We start from the raw sequence: 27,384 nt of genomic DNA, 5'->3' as shown, positions 1-27,384 counted from the left end.
TTATGCTATCTTGTCCTGGATATCAAACTTTACGAACACCATGGCAAAAATATTTACAGCCACCGAGCTGGCGCGAAATTGAATATTCGTCTTCGAACAGATATATATGTATTACTCTAAGGAGATGCACAATAAACAAATACGCTATTTAAGATAACTACAGGCTTATGTCTCTGATATTATACAAAAAGCGGAATTTAAAAGAATATTTTCGAGGTTGGCTTGTTGTTATAGCGAAAAAATGGAAAAATTTGTATAATTACAGCGGTACTCTAAAGACACATCAATGTTAGATTATAATATGTTGGGTGATATTACGTACATTATATTATTGGTAACAACAGGCTGTCCTATGTGCTCGTTTGTAATTCTCGTCAATTAGGATATCGACTCACTTTAATGCAAAAGGGATTCAGCGTATGTCAGTTCGGAGAGCAATCTAAATTCCGATTCTGCAGATTGAATTCACGTTTATCGATAAAAAGTCGAAAGCGAGAAAAAATTGAAACAGCTTCCCAAACTTCAATTTCCTTTGAATTCCATCTTTCCGCACCGTTTCTTTTCCATGCTTGAAATTGCAACTGCAAATTTCCCTTATCCGGATGTTCAGTGTTAAATTTTGGAACCGTGGTACTCACCAGAGACTTAAAAATTATCGCAAATATTAAATATAATAACGCTGGAGTTTCCAATCGATTTCCATTGGATATTATAAATTCTTCGCGATTGGATTAAGAAGGAAATTATGTAACAGAGTGGAAAGCAGGTGTAGCAAACGACGCCAGAAATCTCGCGGAATATATTAAAATGTGATTTATCAACGTGGACGTGTCTTCTCCTCTCTATTTCTCAGCTCCGTTATATCTTTCTTCCACGGAACGTCTTCTTCTATAAAGCTAATCTGGGATGAAGTAGATATATCGATTGTCGCAGGTCTTGTTCTTGTTCCTCTTTTTCGCGGGTATTTCAGTAAGATTTTATTGCGATCGCTGCAGACGTGGAAATTTACTTCGTTTCTCCCTGGGTGATACTATTTAGGAAGAAATGTTCTTCGGCTTTTGCGAGACATTTGTCGGGAAGCTCCCTCGACGTGCGTGAGATTTATATTACGAGAGGTCGCAAAGTGCCACGAAGAGGTAAATTCGATTCGCATCTCGTATCGCAGTACGTACGAGTCTTATTCGAGCTGTCCCTCTCGTTTCTAAAGCGAAAAAGAGAAATACGTGAACATTAGTCTCACTTTATACGACGGCCGTTTCTCTTATTAACACCTCATGTTCTAATATCGAGCTGCCTTCGTGGCGTTCATTGTGAATTACGTTCCATTTGAAATAAAAATGTAAAATTACATTTTTACTCATAGGGCCTCATAAGGCAGGGAGATAGCGTACCATTTAAATCTTCGTTTGTTAGTTTCATAAATATTCTTTGATACGAGTTGAGCGTGACATTGTTCTTCTTTTTTCTTTATATGAAATTTTACTATTGCAGACAAGACGGCCAAATATTTAAACGCGAACAGTAGCCTGCACGGAACAAAGCAATGCTATGTCGATATCGGTAAAAATGAAAACGAGTAAACGGACGCGATGAGCGGATTATTTTATTGAATTTTGGGCATTCTGATCTGGGTGTAACTGATCGTAACAGGAAACTTTCGAGAGCGAGTTTTGGTTGTTTGGAAATGAAATTTCCGTGAAAACGAAAAGGTAAACCTAGGGTGAAACAGATATTCGGTGGAAACGCGATGAAAAGTTTGTTATTTAACTTGCGCCAACTATCCGTCGAGTAAGACGAAGAAAGTATCCCAGCCAGTAACGCACTCGTTACCCTCGAAAAATCTGATGAAACGACAATGCTCCCTAGCTCTCTTGTTCATCCAGAGAAATTGAAACGAAAAGTCAGTCGTTGACCTCTGTTCACGTGGGAGGAAATTCTCGTCGTTCCCTTCCCGACCATTTTCCAACGCGAGCCTCTGAATTGCTTCGTTACAGGCATAATCGCGATAGACCCTTGCGAGTAAATGTTTTTCATCCTTGTTTAGCAATTTATGCAACCTCTTACTTTGTTACTTTGGTGGTTGTAATTTAGAACTATTTAAAATAAAGTACACGCGATAAGAGACACGAGCAGAGTTCAAAGAACGAGAGTATCTCGTTTAGCAGGAAATATCAAGATTTAAGCGTTTATATTATTCGGTAAGATTTTAACGTGACCAGGTATTAAGTCGGACATACTGGAAATCTACGAACATCGAACTGATAATACAAATTGAAAATACGAAAACATAAAATTTTCTCGTCCAACGAATAAAGTACGAGTAATTTCGCAAGTTCTTATTCAAGAAGCCACTTTTTCTTTTATCGTGTCTTTCTATTCTTATGCTGTATATTATATAATATAATTATTTGTTATATCGAAAGCATGTTTGTCATAGGAGAAGTATACTGCAACGTACTATGTACGAACTAAATACTTTTCTGTCGGACAGTACCGTCGCAATGGTTGAAATTCTCCGATTGTAATTAAAGTTCTATTTCGTTTAATTTCCAATTGCAAATTGTAATCGATCACAGCTACACTCGATTAGCATCTTCACGATGGTAGTGTTTGAGCGTGGGTCGCTCTCCTTTAAGCGATAAAACTGCGAAGTTCAGTCAGTCGAGAGACGATAACTCTATTGCAGCCATGGATCTCTTTTTTGTAAAACATGGTCCCATAAAATGCACCAACGTTATGCTTCGCGTCAAATACATCCCTTTGGTACTGACTTTTCTCCGTTCCTATTAATCGGAGCGACAACGAATTTTAATCAAGTTAATGGAAAAGAAGGCTTTTCCAGTCGTTCCTCCATAATTTATGTACTTTCTTTCAATTTCCATCCTACTTTTCGTCCGATTATCATTTTGGTTTACGCAATCTTTTTTTCTCACGTGCGTTCGTTCCTCCAATCGTAAATCGTAAATTGCGGCAAGCGGTTTTTGCTCAGCGGAGAGGCGCTCGGTTGCTCTTTAAAAATCGCGCTTCTAACGATCGAGAATGGCAACAAGAAATCTCTCTGATCTCATTTGGCCGCCGCCGTTTCTCCCTCGAGTCGTAAAGATTTAAAAAGTTTTTTCGCGTGCCGCTGTACTCCTCGGCGCGGTACAGAAAAGCAGTAAAATCAACGTTCACAGAAACCAAAGACTTTTCTTTTGCGTAACCGCGTACACGTTGCCGTGTTTCAGATTATTCGTAAAAGTTCATTTTCGTTTCACTTGGACTCGTCGTCGGGCAGAAAAATTAAGCAGTTCCGCGCAAGCTACGTTAAATTAACCATCAAGCGAATTACTCCGTATCACGGACAATTATTCGATCAACATTTCCTCGCACGATGGAAATTACTAGGAATTTCGCACGTTGCCGTGAAATTTGCTAGAGTTCGTAAGATGCGAATGATTAAATTGAAACAAAATTTTTTGCAGTTCCAAGCGTATGAATCTGTAAATCGTGGTACTTTTAATCCAGTTGAATAAATGATAATAAATAACAATAAATAATAGTTGTTATAACAAATAACTCGCAACACTTATTTTAATCGTAAAAGTAATCGTAATTCGAGTTCAATCGCGTGAAACTTTATACGAACGTTTTTGTCGTTTTGTGCGCTCATATCGAGGATATGTGTACACTTTATGAAATACGCTTTCGCTACGCACCCTGACTTGCTTGCCCATTAAGGCTCGGCTAGAAAAATGGTTGTCTGAAAACTTTCGTAGGCTACAGCAGTTGCGAACTCTTTGGGGATACGAGAAAACGTAACAAGATCGAGTTTCGAAGAAAGAACGCTTTCTGCTTTTTCAAAACCACTTTACATCCATTCACTATTGCAGAAAATGTTTCTTTCGCCTTCGTTTAAAGTAGTCGTGCTAACGACGACACGTGCGAGCTCGAAATTCATTTTTCGAAATAGAATATCTGGTTTTGGTTACTATGGACCTCGCAATCACAAGCTGTGTGCACTATTTCGGAAATGGCAAAAGGGCTGTTATCTAATCCGTGCTTTCATCGTGCTCTGCTTTCAACGATCGTTCGATCTCTCTCAGTTCGTATCACGAGATACGTAGAATCAAGTGACAGAAACGTATTAAAATGAAAACGAAACGTGACCGCGAATTTGCGATGAAAGTAAATTAATCGAGACGATTGGAAATTTCGTGGCAAGTGCATTTCCATTCAAATCGTATCGTTCGTATCCAACGTTCGAGATATTTCATGAAATTTATTTTTAATTTTACATAATAATTTTATCGACAAGTTATTTGAAAAGAAAAACTATCTCGTTACATTGTCTAGCCTCGTAATCTTACGAGAGAACTACAGTAACCCGGATAGTTCCGTATTTTTTTAAACATTGCTTACGGTTTACAAGAAACCTCGGGAGAAGTACAGGGTGAAAACACCCCTTAAAGGTGGACAGATGTTTCCCTATACCCGTTAGGTGGTATTTTCTCGCGTATTTTTCAGGCTAGGAATTTAGATGTAAGAAGAAGAGACTACCGACGTCTGATGTTTTACGAAGATAAAAACTTTTGGATGTTTGCAGGTAAACAACGAAACTGCCAAGAGTTATAGATTACGCTATAGAGATGATCTCGCACGCGAAGTATGTTATTTCCTCGTCGATCGCTAAACTTTGAAACTTCCGGAATTCGGAGTTATGTACGCGTGCTGGTGATTGCATAATATACATCGCATAGATGCAAGCATAATTACAAAACGTTTGGATAATGATGAACGCGATGAGGATATTTCATTATCGACAAATCCTGTTTTGAATTCTCAATGATTTGTATATATGATAATTTAGATGGCTCCTCCGAACAAAGTTTAAATTATTACAAATTAATTTAATTTAATTTAATTTAATTTAGAAGAAATAATTAAAACGCTGTTCGGATGTTGATATTTCTCTCCTAAAATTAAATCTAGAAATTTTTGATACATCTCGTTTTAACGAAAACAAAAATTTTATGTATTTTCTTTTTTTTCCCTCTATAAAGTAAATGTCCATCTCGTCAAAAATTCAGATTTATTAGAAATCTGCCTGATACCAGATGCTAGGAAATTTGCATTCGTAAAAAAATTCTCTTCGTGCAGAAAATACAATTGGACGCGCGTCATTATATAAAATCGGTAATCAGATCGTGGGTTCGCTTCAGTTATTCCGTATTCCTGCAGACCCTGTCCGTTCCGGCAATATTCTGTCCTCAGTGGAACAAGATAGTTTTTTCACGATGATCAGAACGCAATCAGGATAAGAGGAATTTATTTCGTAGGATTTCTTTTAACGAAGTGGATAAAATCCATCGATAGTTCTTTTATGAATCTCGTGGCGATATTTCGAAATTGGAATTTAGAAAACAATTCAAATTTGATAAATCAAACGCGAGGTTTTTCCTCTTTCCATTGGTATAACGTACGATATTAACTATGCAACGTTCTATGCAAAGTTGTAAAGAAACTTCTGTCGAACACAGGGAGGTATACATGCAAATCGAAGGCGACGCGACGCGTCGGCGTCGCGGAAAATCGACCATTCGCTGTTCCATATAAGAACTACCTCCATAAAAAAATATAATCTGGGGTAATAAGAAAACGATAACACGGTCGACTTTATCGCTTCGTAAACTATCGAATCGTTATGCGGCATTTTGGCAGATATAAATATTCAAAAAGCAGAAATTGGCTGGCAGGACAGCGAGCTCGTCGAATAAGAGATCCCCCGATCATCTTGAATACGATGTAACACGGTCGATTCTTCGTCGATTATCCGAAACTCGAAGACAACTAACTTTGGTAACAAGAAAGATCCAGGAGGACGCTTATATTCATATAGGTTCCGGTCGATCGTGATTAATCCAAAATCAATGACTGTCCGCGAAGAGGGGGTGCAATGTCACGTCGAAGGTCCAGGCTGCGTGGATAAACAAGTAAATAAAGAAGTTTCTGCTACGACGAGGCAGAAGGGGACGTCGTATTTTAAGATATCTGTCTAGGGATGTATACATCGAGATCGGGGAAATTTTTCCGGCACGGGCAACCCCTGGTATCTCGGTTTTAGTCACGAATCGAGCGAAACTGGCGGACAAAAAGCTGGAGAAACGAGCGTGATACAGCATCGAGGGCTGGTAGGCACTTTCCTAACGAAAAGGGTTTGCCAAGATGTGGCGAAGAAATACGACCCTACTTAGCTTCCAGATCGAAGCGGACCACTTTTTCCTTCGCGTTTTCTCGGATGTATTCTTGGCGCGGCGGGTGTCGCCAACGATTTATAACAACGCTAGTGACGATCGATCAGTGATTTAACGGGACGGAAGGTAAAATCCGATGGAATTTCGTTGATTTTGTCCGAAGCCCCGACTACGAAGCACAAAGAGTTTTGCATTCTGCTATAAAGAATCTGATAAAAGACGCTTTAGCGGAAAATAAAGGTTTGTGCGAACGATTATTGTAGTCATTATATTTACAATCGCGCCTCGGCACTATCGAACCTGCGTCGTTAACGATATGTCGCTTCTTCCGAAAACGTTAACGAGGGAACCAACGTGTTCTTCGAGTAATAGTGACAATCAACTTACGATATAATTGAATTCAGCGAGAGAGAGCGAAGTGCAATCTCGAAAGCGTTGCAGCGAAGCAAGCTGAAATCAAAAAAGGATCAAGAGTAGCGCGAATCGATGCCGTACGATCCCTGTGGGAGCAATAAATCGCAAACGGGATTCCTCGCGATTTCTTCTGGCCACATATGTGCAGGTGTCTATGAATTTTATTATAGTCGAATTCCAAGAACTCGAACCATGTTCGATAACGTGCTATTATCAAGATTCTACGATCCAGCTAATTATAAGTTGCAATTTAAAGTTATCCTCTTCTCATAATCGAGATCGTTAGAGAAATTCTTCGTCTGATATTTACGCATAAAAGGTATGGCAAAGAAAAGATCAAATTTCAACTCTCGTCTAGTCTATTAAACTTATTCTAATTTCATTTCATTATAAAGTCTTCGCTATAATTGAAACTAAACTCTTAAAATGTAATTTCCGACTATGGGTCTTTATTATAGGCGAGAATCTCTTTCGACGACTTTGTCATCGAACGACCGTTATTTTCTCGAATAGAGAGGAATAATCTGCGTCTGACACGGACGAATGAACGCAGTCTTTTTTAACGCGATGATTTACTTTTAGTTCGTAGAAATAGTAGACGTACTCGGCGTATAATAGAATAACAAAATAAATGGGAAAGAAACAGGAAAGAATATTTACGACAGGAGCGACGCGTAAAAAATTTGCCACCAAGTCCATATAATATCAATGTCTTCGCTTTAACAATATCTCATCTGTTACAAAAGCGCACAATAGAAATGCACACTGCACGAAGCTTCGAATAATATTAATATTGTGTTTCAACGAGAAATAAGATACGCGATAATACTCTTCAGAGACATTTAACATTCGCTATTGAATCAGCGTGGAACGTTCAAAATGAACGACGTTTGTATTCTAGCAACAGCACTTGCTATTTCATCCCTTATTAATACGTACGGACAAATGTTTATACTACAAGATATCGAAACACGATGAAGTGTAAAACAAGAAGCCGGGACCGAGAAGACGAAGACAATGAAGGGAAGATTGAATTTTGTGTTTGTACTGGGAACGGGGTAAAACGCGCGATGCCCGTGAAGCGGCTCACCTTCCACCGGAAGACAACTTCCGCCTCTGTTCGGGATGTAATATTCCCTCGAAGAACTTTCACAGGATTTGTGACCTGCTGGAATATCGATTTAATAAAACTGTTACGGTGTCAACGCACATATTCCCACCAAAAGTCCTACTTACGTCAGAAGACAAACTTTAAAGTGCTGTACAAACCGGGAAATGGTTTAATGGCAGATTTGCAAGTAGAAGAAGGATGTGACTTTAGAAATTTTCCTAGAATGTGAAAAATCCACTTTGAAGAAATGTTTAACCGTCGTTACTAAAGACGTTAATCGATATTAACCATCGTTTATCGACTAAACTTTGATGTAAAAGGAAATCGGATAAATTACACCTGTTCGATGGATTCGCGAAATCCGCCTCTAAGTTATTGCGATACAACCGTGAATTCTCTCCATCGACGGGTTGAACGTACGAGGATAAGAAATGCTGTAATCTTGAAAATTCCAGCCTGTCCTTGCAGAAAAGTAGCGGTCATATATCAGTCGGCCGTTAAGATTACACGGCGCGTGCATCGATCGGCTTGCTGAAAATTATAGTGATTGCTCGGGCGGGGTGCGGGAAACGCGTCGTTCCGCGTATTACGTATTCTCTGTTCGTCGCGACACTTTAGTAAATGCGAACCGACGATCCGTTCCAGGCAAATTCGGTGTACAGTCTGGGAACGTTACCCGGCTTCGTACCGTTCTGTCCCGAGGGAGGCTAATGAGTTTCAAAGTAGCACGGAATTTAATAATGTCAAATCTGAAGATCTCCCGACTAATACAGCGAATTTTCGATTAAATCACACGTTGCTCGATCCACGCTGTTTACCGTATAATAATATCGTAAAATAATTTTCGATTGTAACGAAATTTTACGCGTGTTCGCCTCGATATTATATATATCGCGCCGTTCCTGCAACTTTATGTCGATCATCAATATAAAAAAAAACCGTGGTAGCCGATCGTTTGAATAATTATTTTAGACCCTACGAACATATCTAAAGCAAATTTATGTCTCCTTTTTTCTTTCTTTTTGACAGTATTAATTCATTCGAATTCATAAATCATATTTCATATGCAATTAATTTAAAGGTCCTGTGGAAACGTGTTCTATCAATTTGCTAGTAATTATTTCGAAATGACGAGAGCACAAGATATCCGCTGGCCAAAAACCGTCATTATAGTTACGACGATTATTAACAAGTAGGTTGGAATAGCGAACGTTTGTAAATCATAGCCACATAACACGCGGATGTCACGTAACGTGACTCTCGATGACTAGTCGAAGTGGCAGTCGGTTAATAGCGCTTTTGTTACATCACAGTCGTCGAAGTTTCCCGCGTCGATGCGATCGTTCAAAACGCGTCGATTCAATGACTGCTCCGGTATGTCTGTCTATCTCCGGTAAATCGTGGCTGACGATTTTCTACTTAAACGTATCCGTTCGATTCGAACGTGCCACATCTGCGTTTAAATTGAAATTTTAAATAAGCCTGATCCATTACATTTGGCAGACTAAACTACGAATTAGCTGGAGTTTCGTTGTCAGTTACTCGTGTGACTTTTTTCGGATAATTTCAAGTTTCGGAAATATCACGACGACGATCATCTCGATGGCGTAGCACTTTCGAAGAACGATCTGCTAAAACATTGGAAATGCCCACGTTGTCGACATGATCAGCTTGATCCGATCTTTCGGGAAGCAAAGATGACAGAATTCCTAAAGTAAATTGATTGACCAACGCGAACACTATTATTTTCTCCGAAGATTCAAGGAAAGGCCAACATCGCATCGTGATTCTTTTTCGTCTAGTAAACAAGCTGAAATTTTCGTATCTTGGACAAGATTGTCACGTACTGTATTATTATCTGTCGTTGAGACTCTCGTTTCTTTCTGTTATATAAATTTACAATAGCGGCGAACGAAAATTATTCGTTTCTTTTCAGAGACAGTCTCGTTAAAGTTTATCGCTAAAATTATTTGTTCAAGCCGTGGACAAATGTATTACTCCGTTTCATGATCGTGTGACAATTTCTCACGCGCGACGAAACAATTATCATCATGCGTCATTGATACGCATTCGACGATACGTTGGTGCTTTAGTCGCTGCCAGAATCGATAGACATCAATAGCAACACGTGGTTGTCGCTACGTTCCGACAGCGGCAATCCGGCACGATTCGATAGGAAATTTTTGAAAAGAGAGATACCGTTTTAATAACGATTCTAAAGGCTAACTGAAAGAATTTGAAATTGTATTATCCAGGTGGGCGGAACAAAGCGAACCCAACGTACGTAAATAGAGCGAATCCAGAAGTAAAATATCGCGATAAAATACACGTAAAAAATTAACACATGTATATATGTATGCATAAAGAAAGGATGTATGGGATGAATTTGCAGTCTGAAAGTGTGCGCTATTAAAACATGGATTAAAAATCAGATTTACGGTTTTAATACAAGGGCTTCGAGTTTTAAAATTGTACCCCGTGCATAGCCGAGATAACTGCAAGACGTTTGACTCGAAGAAAAACACGAACGAAATTGGGCCGTTGGTAATTCGATAACGAGCCAATTGAATTTGTGACACGTTCGTCCAACGACCGCTACCGAACTCGTAAGTTTAGACGTAGATTACAGGGTGGTTTAGCGGCCAGCGAGAAACCATTAATTTCCGTCCGCAAAATCACCAAGTCCTCTGAGCGACCGTGTAATTAATTTTATCGCCATCGTCTGCCCAACCGAAGCATTTATCGCGACCAGATTAACTCGCATTACCCTTGACTTACGATTCGCGTTACCTCGATCCGTTTGATCTTCGGACATCGCGAAACGAACAACATTCGACGCAAATCGAATATGATTCGAAGACGGAATTCAAGTATTTCCAAGAAACTCCAGAAAGCAATCAGGCACGAATAGTTTCTACGGTCGTTCGCCGAACTATAATGTTTAAACATTTATACAAATGTTTCACGAATATATTATATATTTTATACGAAACCTTATGAAATTTCATTAACGCTGTAATAACAGATGTCTCTATCATTGTCGTATTGGTAAAATATGAAATATGATACGATATGAATTTCAAATTGTATACATTTGTTTATAATTGATATAGAGAGATACGATTGCACGTAGATTACAGAATATTTATTGCGAATTTGCACGTAACAAAGAATTCATACATAGACACGAATAATGATTTTAAACGTATAATCTGTGCTAAAGATGGTTCCATCAAATATCGTGATTTTCCAATATTGCGAACGATCGATCATGTTCAGATTTTTTGGTGATCTTTCAAAGTATTAAACACGTTGCAGCTTCTTTATATTTCCATATACAATATCCAGATTCGTTGAAAATTTGAACAATACAATCACGACGATCGCGTCTTATTACAGAGTGAATGAATAATTTCGTATAACGAGAATGATAAATACATAAAAATGTTCTGTTATATCTCTAGATATTTTCGCGAGTCGTCGTATATGAAGCTGTAATCGTCTTTATTCGATACGAGACGACAAAACTGTAAAATAAACCGTAAAATGATACATAACAGTCGTCCAAGTGTTTATTCGAAATTCGTGCTCCATTTCAGCTGTAGTGTCATTCGTTTTATGTTACTCGCGCGCGTTTCAATCCATAAACGATAGGTCTCGACTTCTCTGAATATCGATGCTACCGAAGAAATAGGGAGCGAACCATGTGATCACGCATAATCACGCTTGACGAAATGCCGCGATAATAAATTTCCGTGCCATCGATCGAAAATGAATATATATCGATAAATTACCCTTCCTATGGATTCAGCACAATTCGCCGTGTAAACGTGAATACATATTTTTCGTAGTAAAATCACGCTAGGATTTAAAAAGCGTCGTAAACTATGCCGTTTAGTTCGCTAAATCGTTGAGAGGAAAAACAATCTACTCGAACAATAAAACAGTAAACATATTCTATTGTTTACTGTTTTGTATGTACTTGTGCGAAATGCACGAAAGGCGACGCGTCATTAAGTTTCTTAAAAATAAACAGAGAAACGTAAGTTTGTGCGTGCGTTGCGCAAAACGCACGTTAATAAAGCTGCATCTTCTATTTGTTTTTCTTCCGTTGCTCGTTTTTGAAAATTATGCCAATTCACTTAAGTCTATTGCATACGACGATATATAACGAATTCTTTTTTCTCTGATAAAGATCAAACGTAGGAAGAAGAACGGCCACATAACGCGATATTTACGATATTTAAATTCAGTGCGAATGCGAAGGCGAGCGTCGAGGCACATAAAATTAGACTTCTAGTCGTCGTATTAAAAATAATGCGCGCATGTAGCGAGTGCACCGTGGACAGCCGAGTAAGAAAATATGCTTTTGTAAATGATAAACGTCCGTGTTATCGGTAATTCGTGCACGCGTTATTAGTTAGCCGTCACGGTAACGAATGAGCTTGTTTCCTACGAAAAGTAGTTTGACCGCCAACGACTATTATCGGCGTAAAAAAGACAATAATTGAAGAATCCACGTCATCGGATCCACGCCAGTCCTTGAACAACGTAGCCACGTACAAATAATAATAAAATTCGAGCATTTTGCTCGCGGATAATCGATACGTCATTTATCCTATTCGTCTATTTATAAAATTCTATGTTCGAAGCCACCTTGGATGAAAATAGAAATAAAAAGTGATCGAAACAATTCCTTAGCGAATTAACTGGGCGAAGTTAGAGCAACGCGATTCCGCTATCAAATAATCGAACTAGCTGATAAGGAATAGATAGCGCGAAGGAAAATATATGGCTTAGGGCGTAGATGAAAGCCGTGTCTTCTTTTTTCCCCTGCGTCTTAAGCGGCACTGCGATCCTCCAAGTTTTCTCCCGGCGATCGTAAACAACTCCATCGTGGTCTTCTATCTTCGGGATCACCAGAATATCCAGACGTGGTCTAAACCCGTAAAAACAACTTCGGGTCTCTGTGTTTCCATGGTTATAATGCATCGCAACTTTATTAGATACTTTTGCAATCTTCTCTTATCGATAGCGGCCGAATCATATCTTTTTCACGACGTGTCAAACGCGTCGATATTCTTCTCCTCGATGACTTCGTTTTTTGTCTTCCACTTCTCATTTTCGTTGTATCGCACGATGTTTCGTATCTTCTATTACGCATCTTCGTTACGTAGAATAACGTTTTTCGAGCAGTGGACTTATCGTTCACGCAACAATTTAGCCTGGAACCTACGAAATGCTCCAAGCTTCCATAAAAGTATGTCGGTTCGTTGCCAATTCGTTAACCTAGAATATTCGGTCTAATTCTATATACTTTTGTACATAAAAGCACACAACTCCTATTCAGCTTCGTTACGAGATTTTTATAACAATGTGAATCACCTACGTTGTGAATCGTCTGCCTATGTTGCTATTATCTAAAAACACGAACAATATTTGTCGAACGCAAACGTAGGATGTTTATTGAAAATGTTGGCACGTTGTTGGTGGACCAACAATTCAACTAGGGAAACAATGTATTTACCACGTTCTGTTGGAGTTGCATTTAATTAAGAAAGTTCCCGTCCTAATATGTACATCATCGTGCCCGTATAACTTTCATGACTCGTAAATGTTTACCTAGTAATTTTATCGTCGATCGAACAGTGGTCGCCTGGTTCGACTTTACTCCGGTGGCCAGACTCGGCCACCAAGTTTCCATTCTTATCGATGTCTTAAAACCTACATAAAATGCATAAAAACGTACCGAGACGCGTAAAGATTCGTAATACGTCGAATATACTCGTCGAGCATTTGCTAGACGAGAGGAATATCCGTTTAGGATCCGATTTATCATCCATTTGGCAAAGTTCACGAAAATACGAATATTTTGGATTGGCACCTAACTCTGTCTCTTCCGTATATAAATTTTCTCATCGAATTACCGTATCCGCTCTGTCCTCGTCGGATGGCGATGTTCAAACTAATTGCAAATGAAACGTCGAATCTAGTCAAAGTATCGACTAGATCCCACGGTAGTAACTCTTTAGATACTTTTAGAGTATAAGTTGTACGCTTAAACTTAAAGAAAAGTCGGCGAATCGCGCGTCGTTGGTAAAACTGAAGCGTCGAAGCCCCCGGTCGGACGATTGATTTCACAGTCAGCGAAATAAATTGGCGGCCGGATCGTAAAAAATGGAAGAGGAAAAAGTTTTGTTTCGTGGCCAATATCGCAGCTACGATTTATAATTTGCGAGAACAGAAATTTCGAATCGTCAGTTTCGTAAGTCCCTTCCAGCTACGCTGCGTATCGCTTTTCTTACAAATTTCCTTGCTATGATGTTCATGACTGTGTGGTAATATAATTCGATCATAATCGTGCGCAAGGGCTGTTCATCTTGCACAATATTTTAGGAAAGGAACAGTATTTTACGAAAGACTGGTTGTTTTGTGCGTAATCAACTGGCAAAAATTGGGGGCTACGGTAATTGCGTCCGTACTCGGAACAAGCTTTAAATTCCAGTTAATGGTGAGAGGCGGAAAGAGACCAAACTCAGCAGGTAGGTTCAATAGCGAAATAACACGATTCTACTATTTCCAGTTGTAAAGACCTTTTACATAAACGACTCACGCGAAAGTATAGCAAAAGAAAAAAAGATATTTCCATCATTTGACATTTCGAAGAAGATGATAAATCGTTCAAAATATCGTTCCACATACGTACAATACGTACAATACATATAATGCAATTTCATTTAGTTGAATCCGATGGAGGGCAAACAATTTATAAACTACCTGCTGTTAACAGTTTATAACTATACAAGGTGGTGAAAAAATGTGAAAAAAATGTTTCTTCATCCGAAGCTTCGTTTTCGAGACAATCGACTTTGAGGATTTGACAAAGTATACTTTAACCTGGTTAATTTCGACGCGAACAAGAGTAAATAATCGACAGAGGGTTGATCTACATTCGAAAATAAGTGAAAAACGTAGAATAAAATTCTTTCGTAAGAAGCTTCGTGCTTTTCGAGAAAAATAAATTTGAAAACGTATACCAGACCAGCTCGTAATTAAACATTTTTAAACTTTATCTTCTCGAAAACGAAACCTGAAACGAATTTTTTGCTTATTTTCACATGTATAATAACCGCCTGTTAACTCGTACGCTATCTCGTCGGTATTTAACCAAGCTAAAGTATACGTCATGAATTTGCGAACTCGATTTTTTCAGAAACCGAGCGTCGTATGAAAACATTTTATTCTATATTTGCGATTTGTGTGTACGCTCTGTATATAATTGGTGTTCATATAATTCGGAATTCGCTAAATTATATTTTCATAATAGCAATGTGTCGTCACATTCAAGATTACCATTTCGATGAATGGAGACTTGAGATAAATGGAATTTCGACGCAGTCTCTGAACTGTTCATATATCTCGTTCCCAAAGATAGTATTTGAATAAAAACCGCTGGTCAACAACTGCTGACTAAACAAACCAACTTATATCAACGATTCGACGACACAACGTTCCTCAACGTTGAACGATTCAAGGATTTAACTTTGTGTTTCTACGATTCTACGTCCGTCCGTCCGTTCTCTCGCGCTATGTAATTCCGTCTTTTCCGTTTCCTCCTTTATCGAGGAGTCATTTTTCAACGCCCGTTTCCCCAACGACGAGATTAGGCATCCTCGATTTGATAACGCCTCGGATAGCGTTTTCGTTTCGATTACAACTCATATGCATGTACAAAAGACGAGGATACGACAAATAGGAAACAATAGGAAGATGTTCGACTAGAAGCGACAGATGGATCAAGAATTTTCCACGTCTTTTGCAGAATCGTGTTGCGAGCTTAATTTTATCGCCCGTCCGTTTCCAGCATCGCGTCAATGACCCCCTTCCTCCCTCGTTCCTTCTCCCACCTTCTTTGATTCTTTCGTCCTCTCTTTTACCGCGAACGCGCATTCCTAGTAAAAATAAGCGAGTTCCCATGTGGCGGGGTTTCTGCAATCAACGGCCAGTCGGTGGTGCGAAACGAGGCAACTCGTCGAGGCGATGCTTTTACAAAGCGGTCGCGCGACTCGCATCGGTTAGCCCTGCACGTTCGCGGAAAGGAGGCAAGAAGCGGGTAGGTGACGGGACGAGATCGCAAACAGCCAGGAAATCACCGCGCGGACACCGAATACCGACGCTTTTAAATTGATCGACGCGTCCCAAGGGACTAACGATCGAGACACACGCGCCGCGTCCCTCTTCTCCGTCGAAACAGTCGATAAGACTTTGTTTGCAAACGAGGAATTTGTCGGATACGAGTTCTGTTTTCATCGACTCTTCCGAGAAAGATAAACGATTAAAATTTCCTCCTTTTTTCCCCCAGGATCGTGCAAATATAAAAAGCTTTGGATGAGACTGATATCGAGCGTATGTACTTTGCTGCGACGATTTCGCTTTGCTGTTTCCTCAAACCTATCCTTTTTATCGTTTAGAGCGACGGAAGTTTGACAAACGTTGAAAACGAAGCTCGTTTCGAGGATCAAACAAACCAACGAGGTACTCGGCAAAAAGTAACGTCGCGATAAAAACGCTGTATGTTTCTGGTTGACTCTTCTTCCGAAAATTTTCGTCCGCTGGCAGCGAACGTGTTTAAAAAGATCCGTCGGGTAACGATAGATCAATCTACTTAATTTCCCTCGCGTTGATCTGTGGAACGTACTCCCACGCTGCGTCACATGTCTCCTGTAACATCTTGTAGCGATTTACGAGACCCAATAAGAATCGTCCGGGTTGGTCGTTTCGTCGCATGTCCTTACGCGTGCAACGAAAATCGTTAGTTCGTTTGAGTGGCGTTCGTTCAGGAAGTAAACGGCTCGCGTGCGATTTTTTAGGCGGGCGTGAGACACGTGTCAAGGAAACGAGTAGAAACAGAACAGGTGACAAGAGGTCGGAGGTAGGCTCGGCACCGACGAATTAACGTAGAGATCGGACAGGCGCCCGTTTTAATTCGATCGTCCACGTTTCGTCGTGTTTTGGCTAGCTGGCTGACAACCCTCTTACGTGCCGTACGGTGCTCCATGAAATTTAATATGCGTCGATTCTCTTTCGAAATTTAGCCGGGAATAGAGCCTAGAGAAATACGACTTCCGAATAGTGGAATCGCAATTATCGGCGGACAGCGGCATTTTGTCGGTTCGTAAATTTCCAGCCGACCGAGAATTTCATTCAAGAAATTATTGTAATAGTTACCAAAAATACCGTGAAAATGTTTCTAGTCGGAATCGTAGTTGGATATACGCGCGTTCGGTTTTTACGTAACGAATATATCGTACGCTTATATTTGTACAGATGCAAATTTGCAGCTCGCGGCACGAAGATATATCGCCTCTTTATCCTTAGCAACGAAAGATCTTCGGAGGAAGATTTATGTCGTCAGAGATCGCGATGAAACGAAAGAAACACCGCGGGATGAAAGAAAAACACGTATTCCACGTTATCACGGTTTTCCATTATGTTCCTACGAGGAGCACCGTAAATACGCGTCTTGCACGGTTATCCTCTAAACTTGCCTCTGTCGTAGCAACTCCTAAACTCGATGACGGAATAATAAATGGAAAGAGCCGTGCTACGATATGACAACGTTTCGATACGATCTTTTTGCGAGTAGACAATGGCTCCATTCGACTTCGGTCCTGAATAAAAATCGTTTCAGTCGATTTGCGGAATAAAAAGTATCGGCAACGTTTATCGAAGCGAACGGACGTAAGCGGCAATTAAATCTCGCAGGCGTGATGGCCATTTGTCGATGACAGGAAGCTCGTTGAAAATGCAAATGTGCAAAGGAATAATGTATAAATAATTTCTTTTTTTAGTATTTAAAAGTTCGATTTTTAAAAGTTGAAACGATGACCGATCGGATTAACGTTTCGACGTTGCAGCGAAAAGTTACTTTTGCTCTCGATGTTACGATTTTTATCTTTCTTTGCGTTAACCACGATACAAAGGAATCTTTATATATGCACACGCGTATATGAAATAGCTTTTTCCGCGTTAAAGTATATGTAGTTCTTAGTTAGCAACCGTGACCGAGCTGCTTTCCATTCTTTTAACGTTTATCTTCGCCTCCAAATTTACTCGCGTGTAATTGCATCCGCTCCGCTAATTGACGGGCAAAGGTAGAAATCGACTACCTTCGTTTCAAATGACCCGGTTACAGTGGGAAGTACATTACGTCACTTCATCATTTGAGAAATTGCCGAACGTTGCGTCCACGTGTCCCTCGAGACACGTAAATGCACTGTTACGAAAACGTAAATACTCTCGCTATTCATTGCTCCGATACCAGTTATATTTTCAGGGATTCTCGGATAAGCTGCGATTAGGTGCTAATCGAATCCAAGTGGAAAAAAGCAAAATTGAACTAACTCCAATTCTCAATAAATAATTAAATAATTTAGCAAAATATGTCAAATAGATTGGTTTCGTTTGTGGTTCGAAAAAGAAATTGATTTTATACGATTAATATGATTTACTAGAATAAATTAATGTTACTTAATGTTAACGTTATTAAAGAATAAATTTATTATGGCTTTTTCAGTCCACTTTCTCCCGCAGTGTCCCATTTGTTTTTTAAGCTAACATAATCGTATAAATAACTTTTACTTTTGTCCAGCGCAAAAACAACGTTTTTAAATTCCAGATGCTGAACACTTTTGCTTTTATTCGTTCGAAATTAACCGCAAACGACCATCGTTCATTCACTGACAACGGCACCACCGATGGGATTTGTATTCGAATGAAAATACAAATCCAGATGAAAGAAATTCATATTTCACGATAAACACGTGGAATTTCAAAGGTTTCCGCTTTACGGTCGAATAACAGCAACGACTCTTCTATGTATTTTGAGTCTTCACCGGAATATCCATTGAAACATCATGGATGAAAAAGTTATATATACGAGACGATCGAAGAGACACGGGAAGCGAAACGACGAATCTAATAGGCTGTTCGCTACATCTTTGCTACGGTTTCCATGAAATTACCATGTTTTCAAAGAACCTCTCTACCGTCCAAGTTCGCGTGGCAAGTGACATTTAAGTGGAACCTCTCTCTTATTCGCCGTCTCATTTACCTTTCTCCATTTTGTAATTTCATAATCGTTGTTTCATCAATTTAATCGTAATGCAGAAACATACATACGTAGTATGAAAGATCAAATTGTTCAAACGAATTAATTTGTACTAAGAAACAAGAAGATTGAAATCCAATTACATTACATTATACTGCTAGATTAACTAATTTCCAGCTAATTAACGAGCATTTATCTACCACATGTTACGACGATCTGATACATCTGCTACTTAGACGATCGGGCAAACTCTGTATTTGTAATCGGGTTCGAGGGACAACAGTGGAATGTCGGTCATAGTTCTACGGTGGGCCAGGTAGATGTTTGAATCAAAGCTAAATCGCAGTCCATGCGAATCTATTCGGTTTAGTTAGTCAATAGAGAGCCGAAGCTTTTAACGCGTTTCAAACGCAGCTGACCGTTTGTTTGCCAGCGGATCGTTCGCAGCTTCGACCAATTATATCTGTACTGTTACAAGTAAGTAACAATCGCTGGAATCAGGCCGAGAACAGAGAAACAGCGTTTAAAATCGACGCTCTTCCATCAAGAGCTCTACTTACGACCTCTTAGTCGATTAGCCGTCTCTGCGTTTTAAAGCGTTTCTCTTCAACGGAAGAATATATTTATAGGGGCAACCGTGTTTTCTTTAGCTCACCTCGTAGAAGTAGAATGAGTCGATCTCGTTCGTCGCGTTGACATCGAGTGGAGTGACGTTGAAGAATTCCGGCAGGTCCCCCGTACGATTCCCCCGAATTGGTCTGTCTATCTCGAACGTTTTATTACGATCGGCCCGTTCTGCCGTTTCTTCCTCGGACATGTCGTTCGCGAACGCTTTGCGATCGTGCTGTTCCTCTTCACCGCGATTTTATTCGCGATTCAAGTTTTTACTCGATGAAACCGCAACGAAAAATTCATGGCTTCCAGCCGATCTCTGGCTAAGCGTCCGATGACTTCATCTCGTTGCCCGTTCGCCGTTGCGCGACCGATTTCCCTCTTTCGTTTACGTCCGAACGATTTCTATCTCGTCCACTGGATTTTCAATTACGATACAACGTGATTCTCGCGCATTCTTCTCAATACGGTCGCCTGCTGAATATATCTGCACGAATAACGAAAGAAGCGTTCGAAGGGATTCTGCTCGGGGTAACTTGTTCGTTCGATACTTTGTTCGTCCGTTCGAAACGAAGCGACACTGTTTTCCGGCTCGATTAAAGAGAAAAGTACTCGACTCAATGGCATCGGTCGTGCCTTCGATCGCAGAAGTTCGTCTGCACGAATCGCCATGCAAAAAAACAAGATAAGTACGGACAAGAATGTAATCGTATCGATCGCTTTCTTGTTTCAGCAACTTTCGAGGCGATCGTAAAAAGGTCTCTCGGGAAGAAGAGAAATGAGATACGTACGTGGAGAACGTGGCAACTCGGTAAGTGATAATACACGCTTTGCAAACCTAGTCTATCGTTACGACGATACGCGACGGAACGAGCGTATCGTTGAAATTCGTCTGGATGAGGATTCGATGCAAATAATAAAATACCGTTCTACTCGTCTAAAGCCGTACAAATTAGAAGCATTAGAATACCTTTGCGTTTCTACAGAGAGGGACTGGAATGAGAATTCCGAGGAAATGAAAGAGGACGATCGATTCTTTTCCTAATGACATATCGTATCCGTCGAACGATCAAACGTTCGTATCGAATCTCTCCCGTTCGGGACTCTGTTAATTGATATTGCTACTGTCTGAGACGAAGATAAGGAACTTGAAACTCGGTTGGATCGTGGATAAAATACGCGATGTATTACCGTGATGATACCGAGATCGTAAATCATTGCGAAGGGTCGCAACGTGACCGGTTGCAAATGCGAACCTTAAAAATCAGAATATGCGGAAGAAGAAGCTGCCCCGTTAGAAGTAACGTTTTCTTCTTACGTGGAAGCATTTCGTTATGCCAGTTGCGTCTCGAGCGACCTTTCTGCGAGCTTTGAGAAGCGGCCGATAGAAGAAAGGGTCGTAAGTAGCCGTGGAATCGGACGATGATGCGATAGAACTAGAGGATGCTCTTTGGAGGTCGACGAATGAACAAATCTGAGCAACCATGTTCCATTTGAACGTACTCGAGCGTAAGAATGCCGCTTCTTGGGCTACTGCGATTTCACGGTCACTTTTACTCAAATTCATCGCCAGCTTATCCGTAAAAGAATTATCCTGGCAGAGAGCGAGGTTTGTTATAAAAGAGTATCTTTGTATATTCTGATGGGGCGACCGCCCCTTAATCGCCATATCCTCGGAGTGATCGTGTGAAGGTAGATTAACACGCGCTCTCGATGATATTCAGGGGACAATCTTTTATTCTAAATGCAATCTACTTAAATCTGTCTATACCAAAACTAGACTAAACATTGCAAAATTCTCCTCGTCGCGTTATCTAGTAGTTTATACTCTGTCTGCTTTTGTTCGGCCGACATGAAAGTTAACGAAGATATAAAATTCGAACCTGGTTAGCCTCGACATTTCATCCAATTAAATAATGTGTCTATTTGTTTCTGCGTGTGGGCGATATTGGTTGAAAACTTTTGAAGTATTCGTTGTTGGTCTCTTTTTACACGCCCATTGACATTTTACTCGAAGCTATACAGCGAATAGCAAAATTATTAAACGTTAAAACCGAACCAAAAAGTAAAATAATCATCTTTGAAATTAATTTCTTTTTTCTTTACGAACCTGGTTATTCTATTGCGAAGCTTTTCACTTCGACTGTAATTACAATGATATTCATGAACGCAAACATTCGACGAATGATTTCCTTGACAGCTATATCTCTCTTATGAATATGAACATTTTCCTGAAATACGAGTGTTCAAGGACGAACAGGAGTATCTTCATTAGAATTCCTATTAAGGAAGTGACAAAGATTACAGACTAAACTTCCGACAACTTTGATCTTCGAAGTGTAATCAATTTTCCACTAGAAATAATCTCACAATTGCAAAGATCGATATGACACATCATAGGCAATCCCATAAACAAACAAGAAAAACAAACAGTAGGTATCGTAGCGAAACTAATTGAAAAAAGTCCGATTGCACGATTCGCAATTACGGATCTGAACGAAACAAAAAAAAAAAAAAAAAAACAGATACGACATTGTGGCGAGTTTATTAAAAAATTTCATTTATTCTTTTTCATTTACGTCATCGAACCGCGTGTCCGAAAGTCTGGCAATGGAGGAAACAAATCAAATCGAGCGATAAATTCGATGGAAATAAAATATTTCAACGAGGCCTTTATTTTTTTCAGTCTTATTTTAGCATTTTTCCTCCTTCCTTTTTGTAATTAAGCATCCAGATATGAATGACATTTCGTTTCATCGAATCCGTTATTATCTGCAAGGAATCGGTGTCCGATCGGTCACATTCGCTCATTATCGAATTTACCCTCATATGTCATTGCTAAATTTTCAGAACGAACCCAGAATAAATTTGGTGCTTTTACGGAGTCACGATATTCTTAGTTCCGTCTTTTCTTTTTTTTTTTTTTTTTACGCTAAGGAACGGTGAAATAATCGACGAATAAAAGTTCTATTTGCAGCAAAAAGCATTTGTCCCCAAATGCTGAAATGAAATAGCCCGATTGATAAATGGCTGATCCTTGTTTGATCGATCAATACTCTTCTTCGTCCTCGAATTATTTCCCAATTGTTTTCCTTTTCTTTAAGCAACTTAAAAAACATTCGCGCTTGAGAATCCTACATGCACAGTATCGTACTTGCAAGCAACGACGGCGTGTTGGCAATCCATTCCGCAACAGGTTACGTTCTTTTACTTTTGTGCTCGTCGATCGGGTCTGTCGCGAAAGAAATATTATGGACGTTACCTCTCAGCGGTACATTACACATCATTCGGAACACACGGTTGCCTCTCGTTGAAATCTAAACGTACGAAAGATCCTCGTTGAGAAAATTAATTCGCGTCGACGCTATTTCCAAGATTTCGGTCGTCGAATACTTCGATCGAAAATAGGACTCGCAACTTTGTATTTCTGAACGAAAGTCAGCTGCCAATTTCATCTAATCTGGACTAAATTCCGATTCAAACGATGCCGAGTATCTATCTGATCATCGCGATGAAAGAACTACCCTCGCCTTGGTATTTGTATCAGCTTCGCATGGAAGATTCGCAGAAGAAAAATAACGCGCATCGAGTTACATGGATGTGATTGACTTTTCAGTCTCAACGGATACAAGAAATCCGTATTTATTATTCCAAGAAACGAAAGGAGAGGCATTTTCAACGCTACCACTACGATTATCCCGTACGAACGATTTCGTACAATCTCCGAGAGTGAAAAAAGAAAGAAGCAAGACAGCAAACCGGCGGTTTGCGATGGTTTTTTCACCTTCGACGAAAATCCTTATGTCGATCTTTTAAATGCGATTCATCTTTGATTATCCTTCTGGTTACGTTGTTTCGCGGATTGCCGTTTCGTTTCGATCGGCGACTGTGTAAAGATCGCGGGAAAGAAGATAAAGCTTCGACGAAGTAGATCGAGAAGGAGGAAGCGGAAGAGGATCGAGAGAAAAACTGCGAGGGTTACGGAAACAGGGTGAGAACGAACGAGAACGCACTTGCTCGTACGACGCGCCGAACGCGACTGAGGCGGCCGACAAATTCGCGGCGACTCTACGCTCCAACTTCCATCTTCGTAGACGATGCTGTACGCGAGTAGGAGTTTGCGAGCAACGTACGCATGCGCGACGAAATCCTGTCGGGACGTAGACCACCCAACTACCGTCGCGCGTAATCCCAAAAAGTCTCTTGAAATTTGTATTCATGTGGCACGACGGAGAATGCGTAGGTGAAGAAGTAATTACCAATCAACGAATTTCATTTTTACAAGTCTCGTCCATTTGCAACGGTTACAGAAATTGGATGTTATACGTCTATGTAGAAATTTCACAAATTTGAAAAGAGTTTTCAAAGTTTTAGGTACGATTTACGATACAAACAGACGCTCTTTTTCTTCCTTTCTCTCCCTTTCTCTTTCTCGTACCCCATGATACGACAATTCATCGAAAGTTTACAGTTTCACAGCAGGAATCCATAAATATCCCAACAGATGTTCCGATGTTTGTTCAATTGCATATAGTCGGAACACGCGTGGCTCTTAAAACATTGTACGACGATCCGGCTCTGTTCCTTTCAATTTCCGTCTCAAAGAGAATTTATCGGCAACGCGTACAAAACGTTCGTACTCGAGGCGCAACGATCAACCGTGGCTCGATGGAACCTGACATTCGCAGTATCAGGGAACCAATGTTCCGCAGTCCCACGCTGCAAACATCCATTTGTCAAGATTATCGACTCCGCGTTGTGCATTACCTACAGGATCGGGAATAGGAAAGGGCGTAGGTCGAGGAGGAAGTGCGTCTCGACGGATGCGCACAGAGTGGAGTAAGTAGAGAGAACGGTGGATGGACGAGGTTGGAAAATGACTATTTGCTAGCCGTTAATTATCGCGATAGATGTCGATCGAGCGTTGAACGACAATCCCGTTAATGAACATGTATCGAATTAGATAGGTACCCGTGGCCCCTATATCCGAAACACGAGACTGCGTCGCTCAAATTTCGTAACGCGTATTTCGGATGCATTCGAATATCGCTGCTTATCGGAATAGGCGGAAGTGCGTTCACCCGCATATCGGTGTGCAACGATGATAAAACAGTTAGCCATGGGTGCGCATAGCTTAACTATTGAAATTCGGTACGTGTCGTATCTGACAAAGGCCCCGTACTTCGAACGAACGACAAAGGACTTTTTTAAATGCCGCTCGCCTCGTCAACGCGTTTTTCGTTAACTTTGATAAGTCGCGTGCGAATCTGTTTCCTTCTTTTTTCTTTCTTCTTACCGCTTACGAACTTCCCGCAAATCTGCGATTTCAGCAACGAAGTAGAAAATTGTACTCGTTTTCGCTGTATTATTTAACACGTAGCAAACGGCAGAATAAAGCTTTCCGCTGGCGCAAATTGAGATCGTTTGTCCTATTGTCAGTTAATTTACTCGTTTTGTCCCCCTTGCTATGCCCGGAAGTGGACAGTGTTGCTTCGTTATATCTTTATTGTTTACGTTACAGATTACAAGGGTTCCTATTTCTTCCATTTATTTTTCTCCCTATTCCCTATCTTAATACTTACTAATTGGTATTAAACTACTAGATATCATATTTTTAATTCAATTTGTAATATGTCGTTTATGTTAAATGAGCCTCTTGCCCATTACTTTCATGGATTTCGATTCGATTCCTGGAAACATTAAATTTCCCTTTTTATCCACAAATTCGTCGTAATTTTTTTCAATCAGGGTTTCAAAGCCGCATCGTTCGGCCAATTTCTGCGAAATCGGCGAGGTAAATGCCGTGACTGTTACCGGAATGTCGTATTCTCGACCTGCTTCCACCCTAAAGAAAAATTATTTATTTAGATGTTACAAACGAGATAAAACTAAACTAAACTAAAAAGTAACGTATAGAAAGCAAATTACATACGTCAAAAGCAGTGAGTAATAGAGAAGGAAAGGAAGATATTGGAAAACGTCAAAGGGAATGGTTGAACTTTTGTACCTGGCATTAAGAAGATGAGCACCTAGAGAGGCTCCTCGATACTTTGGATTTACGGAAAGGCCAAAGGCGTTCATATATTTATTCACCCCGTATTTTTCAAACACATTTGCTTCTTTGCTCAATCTTATCACAGCATCCATCACGGCATTCACCTTCTCCGACTAGAAGTTATTTAACATTTACGTTCAATGCCCCGTCAAAGAAGCATATACATTCTTATCAATCGCAAGAAATGAGTCACAATTACCTTAATTTTCTCAATGTCGAACTTCTCATCCTTGAAAGATAACGTAAGTATATTAGCTCCTGCGATTATAGGTTTCCCGCCATCTGGATTCTCTGTAAACGCTACGATGGACAAACCACATTTTATAAATTCGTCCCAAATACTTCGAAATGTTTCCACGTATTCAGGATCGTTTATCCCGTCTATAGAAACAGAGAAATTAAAATGTTTTCTGCTCCCTGCACATCTCGAAAATCTTATTCCTCCTTTCACGTAAATACTATTCGACATAGACGTACATACGATGAACTGTGATCAAATGTTTTGATGTATAAAAGAATGGAAACCAACTATAAAAGAAACACCGTTGAATTGAAAGAGAATTAAAGGAAACGTCGCACCGGGACGATTTTGAAACGGACGATAAAACAAGGAGCTGAAACGTGACAAAACAGAAAAAAAGAAGAGCAACAAGGCAAAAAAGTTGTATGGTGTTTGCTTGCATTAATCAACGTGTATGTAAATTTTACACCAACAAACTGATCTGTGTATTTCACACTGTATTCGATCTATATCTTTGAGTTTCTATAAACGAATGATACGAAAAGTACTTAAAAATTTGTAAAAAAAATTTTTGTTCTTTCATGTTTTTCATAATCTGTTGCCTTATGTAAAATTTTACGGCATTCCCAATCGAATGTATAATTAAATAAAAACGTTAGTATTGTGTGGCTTTTTTGCTTCGTCACATAAATGAATGGCGATGTTACATGAGAATACTTTTTCAGTCATATTATCTGTAATCTGTTTCACCGTGTTATCATAATATTTTTTGCCCTTGACATAAATTAATTTCAATGACTTTTCGCCGCAACATTGACATTAAAATTCGATAATGTGTAGAAGAATAAAATAAACTTACTTATACATTTACACATGGGCTCGTCGGCAATGAAATACTTGCACATGTGTTCTACTACCTCGTCGTACCTGTCTTCCGGTACCTCTTGAATGGTGAATTTTATCGGTACGTCCGCGTTCTTTTTCTTAATCTCGACAATTTTCCACACTTTCGGTGGGCCAGGTGGCTTTATCGGAAATGTGACTGACGGTTCGCATCCCTCGCCCTTACTCATTATATTTGTTTTACAAAAACTGTATTACACGAAGAAAAATTGTAACAAATAGCCGGTTACGCGATAAAAATGCGTGGAAAAATAACTATTAAAAATCACTTTGACATCTGTTACTGTTGCCTTGCTGAAGTCTACTAACTGAATGACCGATGAATTGTGTAATGCGGTAGTTGTGTTATCATATGTATACACTGATTATCGTTCCACTGCCAACTTTGCTCTTTCTCGATTGCATCCTCTTATGATGTGGCAAATGATACAAGCATTTTTTTCAATAGCCTTTTATATAGCGTAATCAAATCTTGCTACGTGATAAGTTAAAATAAATAATTTAAGTAAAAAATTAGATGCACTTTATGATAAATCAAGAACCGATAATATATAAATAATCGAAAATAAAATATAAAATGCACGAAATAGATATATATTATCTTATTATATTTTCGAATTTATCAGAAATATGCAACGCGAAATCAGCAGAGTTAAAAAGTGAAAGTAATGAAAATAAGAAATAGAAGAAAGTAAAGAGATTACC

At 39.6% G+C, this 27,384-nt stretch overlaps 2 protein-coding genes across 8 annotated transcripts in view; both read right to left on the bottom strand.

Annotated features, from left to right (window-relative positions):
• The window catches only part of CCAP-R (Crustacean cardioactive peptide receptor), a 40,574-nt gene extending 15,742 nt beyond the window's left edge, over nt 1–24,832 (bottom strand). Inside the window, exons 1-2 of one of the 7 annotated variants that reach the window (XM_076626317.1) lie at nt 20,272–24,832; nt 19,524–20,136 (exon numbers count right to left, since the gene is read on the bottom strand). In XM_076626317.1, coding sequence (XP_076482432.1) covers nt 19,524–19,685 — 162 coding nt within the window. In that variant the 5' untranslated portion in view covers nt 19,686–20,136; nt 20,272–24,832. Of the gene's footprint in view, nt 1–19,523 lie in introns of all 7 variants that reach the window. The other 6 variants (XM_076626320.1, XM_076626318.1, XM_076626321.1 and 3 more) reach the window with 6 other exon arrangements.
• A 135-nt stretch (nt 24,833–24,967) lies between these two features.
• On the bottom strand, nt 24,968–27,019 carry LOC117161334 (arylalkylamine N-acetyltransferase-like 2). Its single transcript, XM_033342779.2, has 4 exons — nt 26,636–27,019; nt 25,735–25,916; nt 25,488–25,648; nt 24,968–25,325 (listed from the first exon to the last, which is right to left on the bottom strand). The coding sequence occupies exons 1-4, from the start codon at nt 26,847–26,849 to the stop codon at nt 25,124–25,126; spliced, it is 759 nt and encodes a 252-aa protein (XP_033198670.1). The 5' UTR covers nt 26,850–27,019; the 3' UTR covers nt 24,968–25,123.
• Between the last annotated feature and the right edge of the window lie 365 nt (nt 27,020–27,384).

Source organism: Bombus vancouverensis, chromosome 18 (genome assembly GCF_051014615.1).
Source record: "Bombus vancouverensis nearcticus chromosome 18, iyBomVanc1_principal, whole genome shotgun sequence".
Classification (NCBI taxonomy): Eukaryota; Metazoa; Arthropoda; class Insecta; order Hymenoptera; family Apidae; genus Bombus; species Bombus vancouverensis.
The sequence above is the reverse complement of the archived record's forward strand: the minus strand, read 5'-3'. Positions and strand labels throughout refer to the sequence as shown.

What these genes read in the sequence shown, in the direction of transcription:
- LOC117161334 (XM_033342779.2), bottom strand. Translation starts at nt 26,849, where the DNA reads ATGAGTAAGGGCGAGGGATGCGAACCGTCAGTCACATTTCCGATAAAG. An exon ending in GCCCATGTGTAAATGTATAA is followed by an intron (nt 25,917 to 26,635) that starts GTAAGTTTATTT and finishes CTGTTTCTATAG; the next exon opens with ACGGGATAAACGATCCTGAA. An exon ending in GCTCATCTTCTTAATGCCAG is followed by an intron (nt 25,326 to 25,487) that starts GTACAAAAGTTC and finishes ATTTTTCTTTAG; the next exon opens with GGTGGAAGCAGGTCGAGAAT.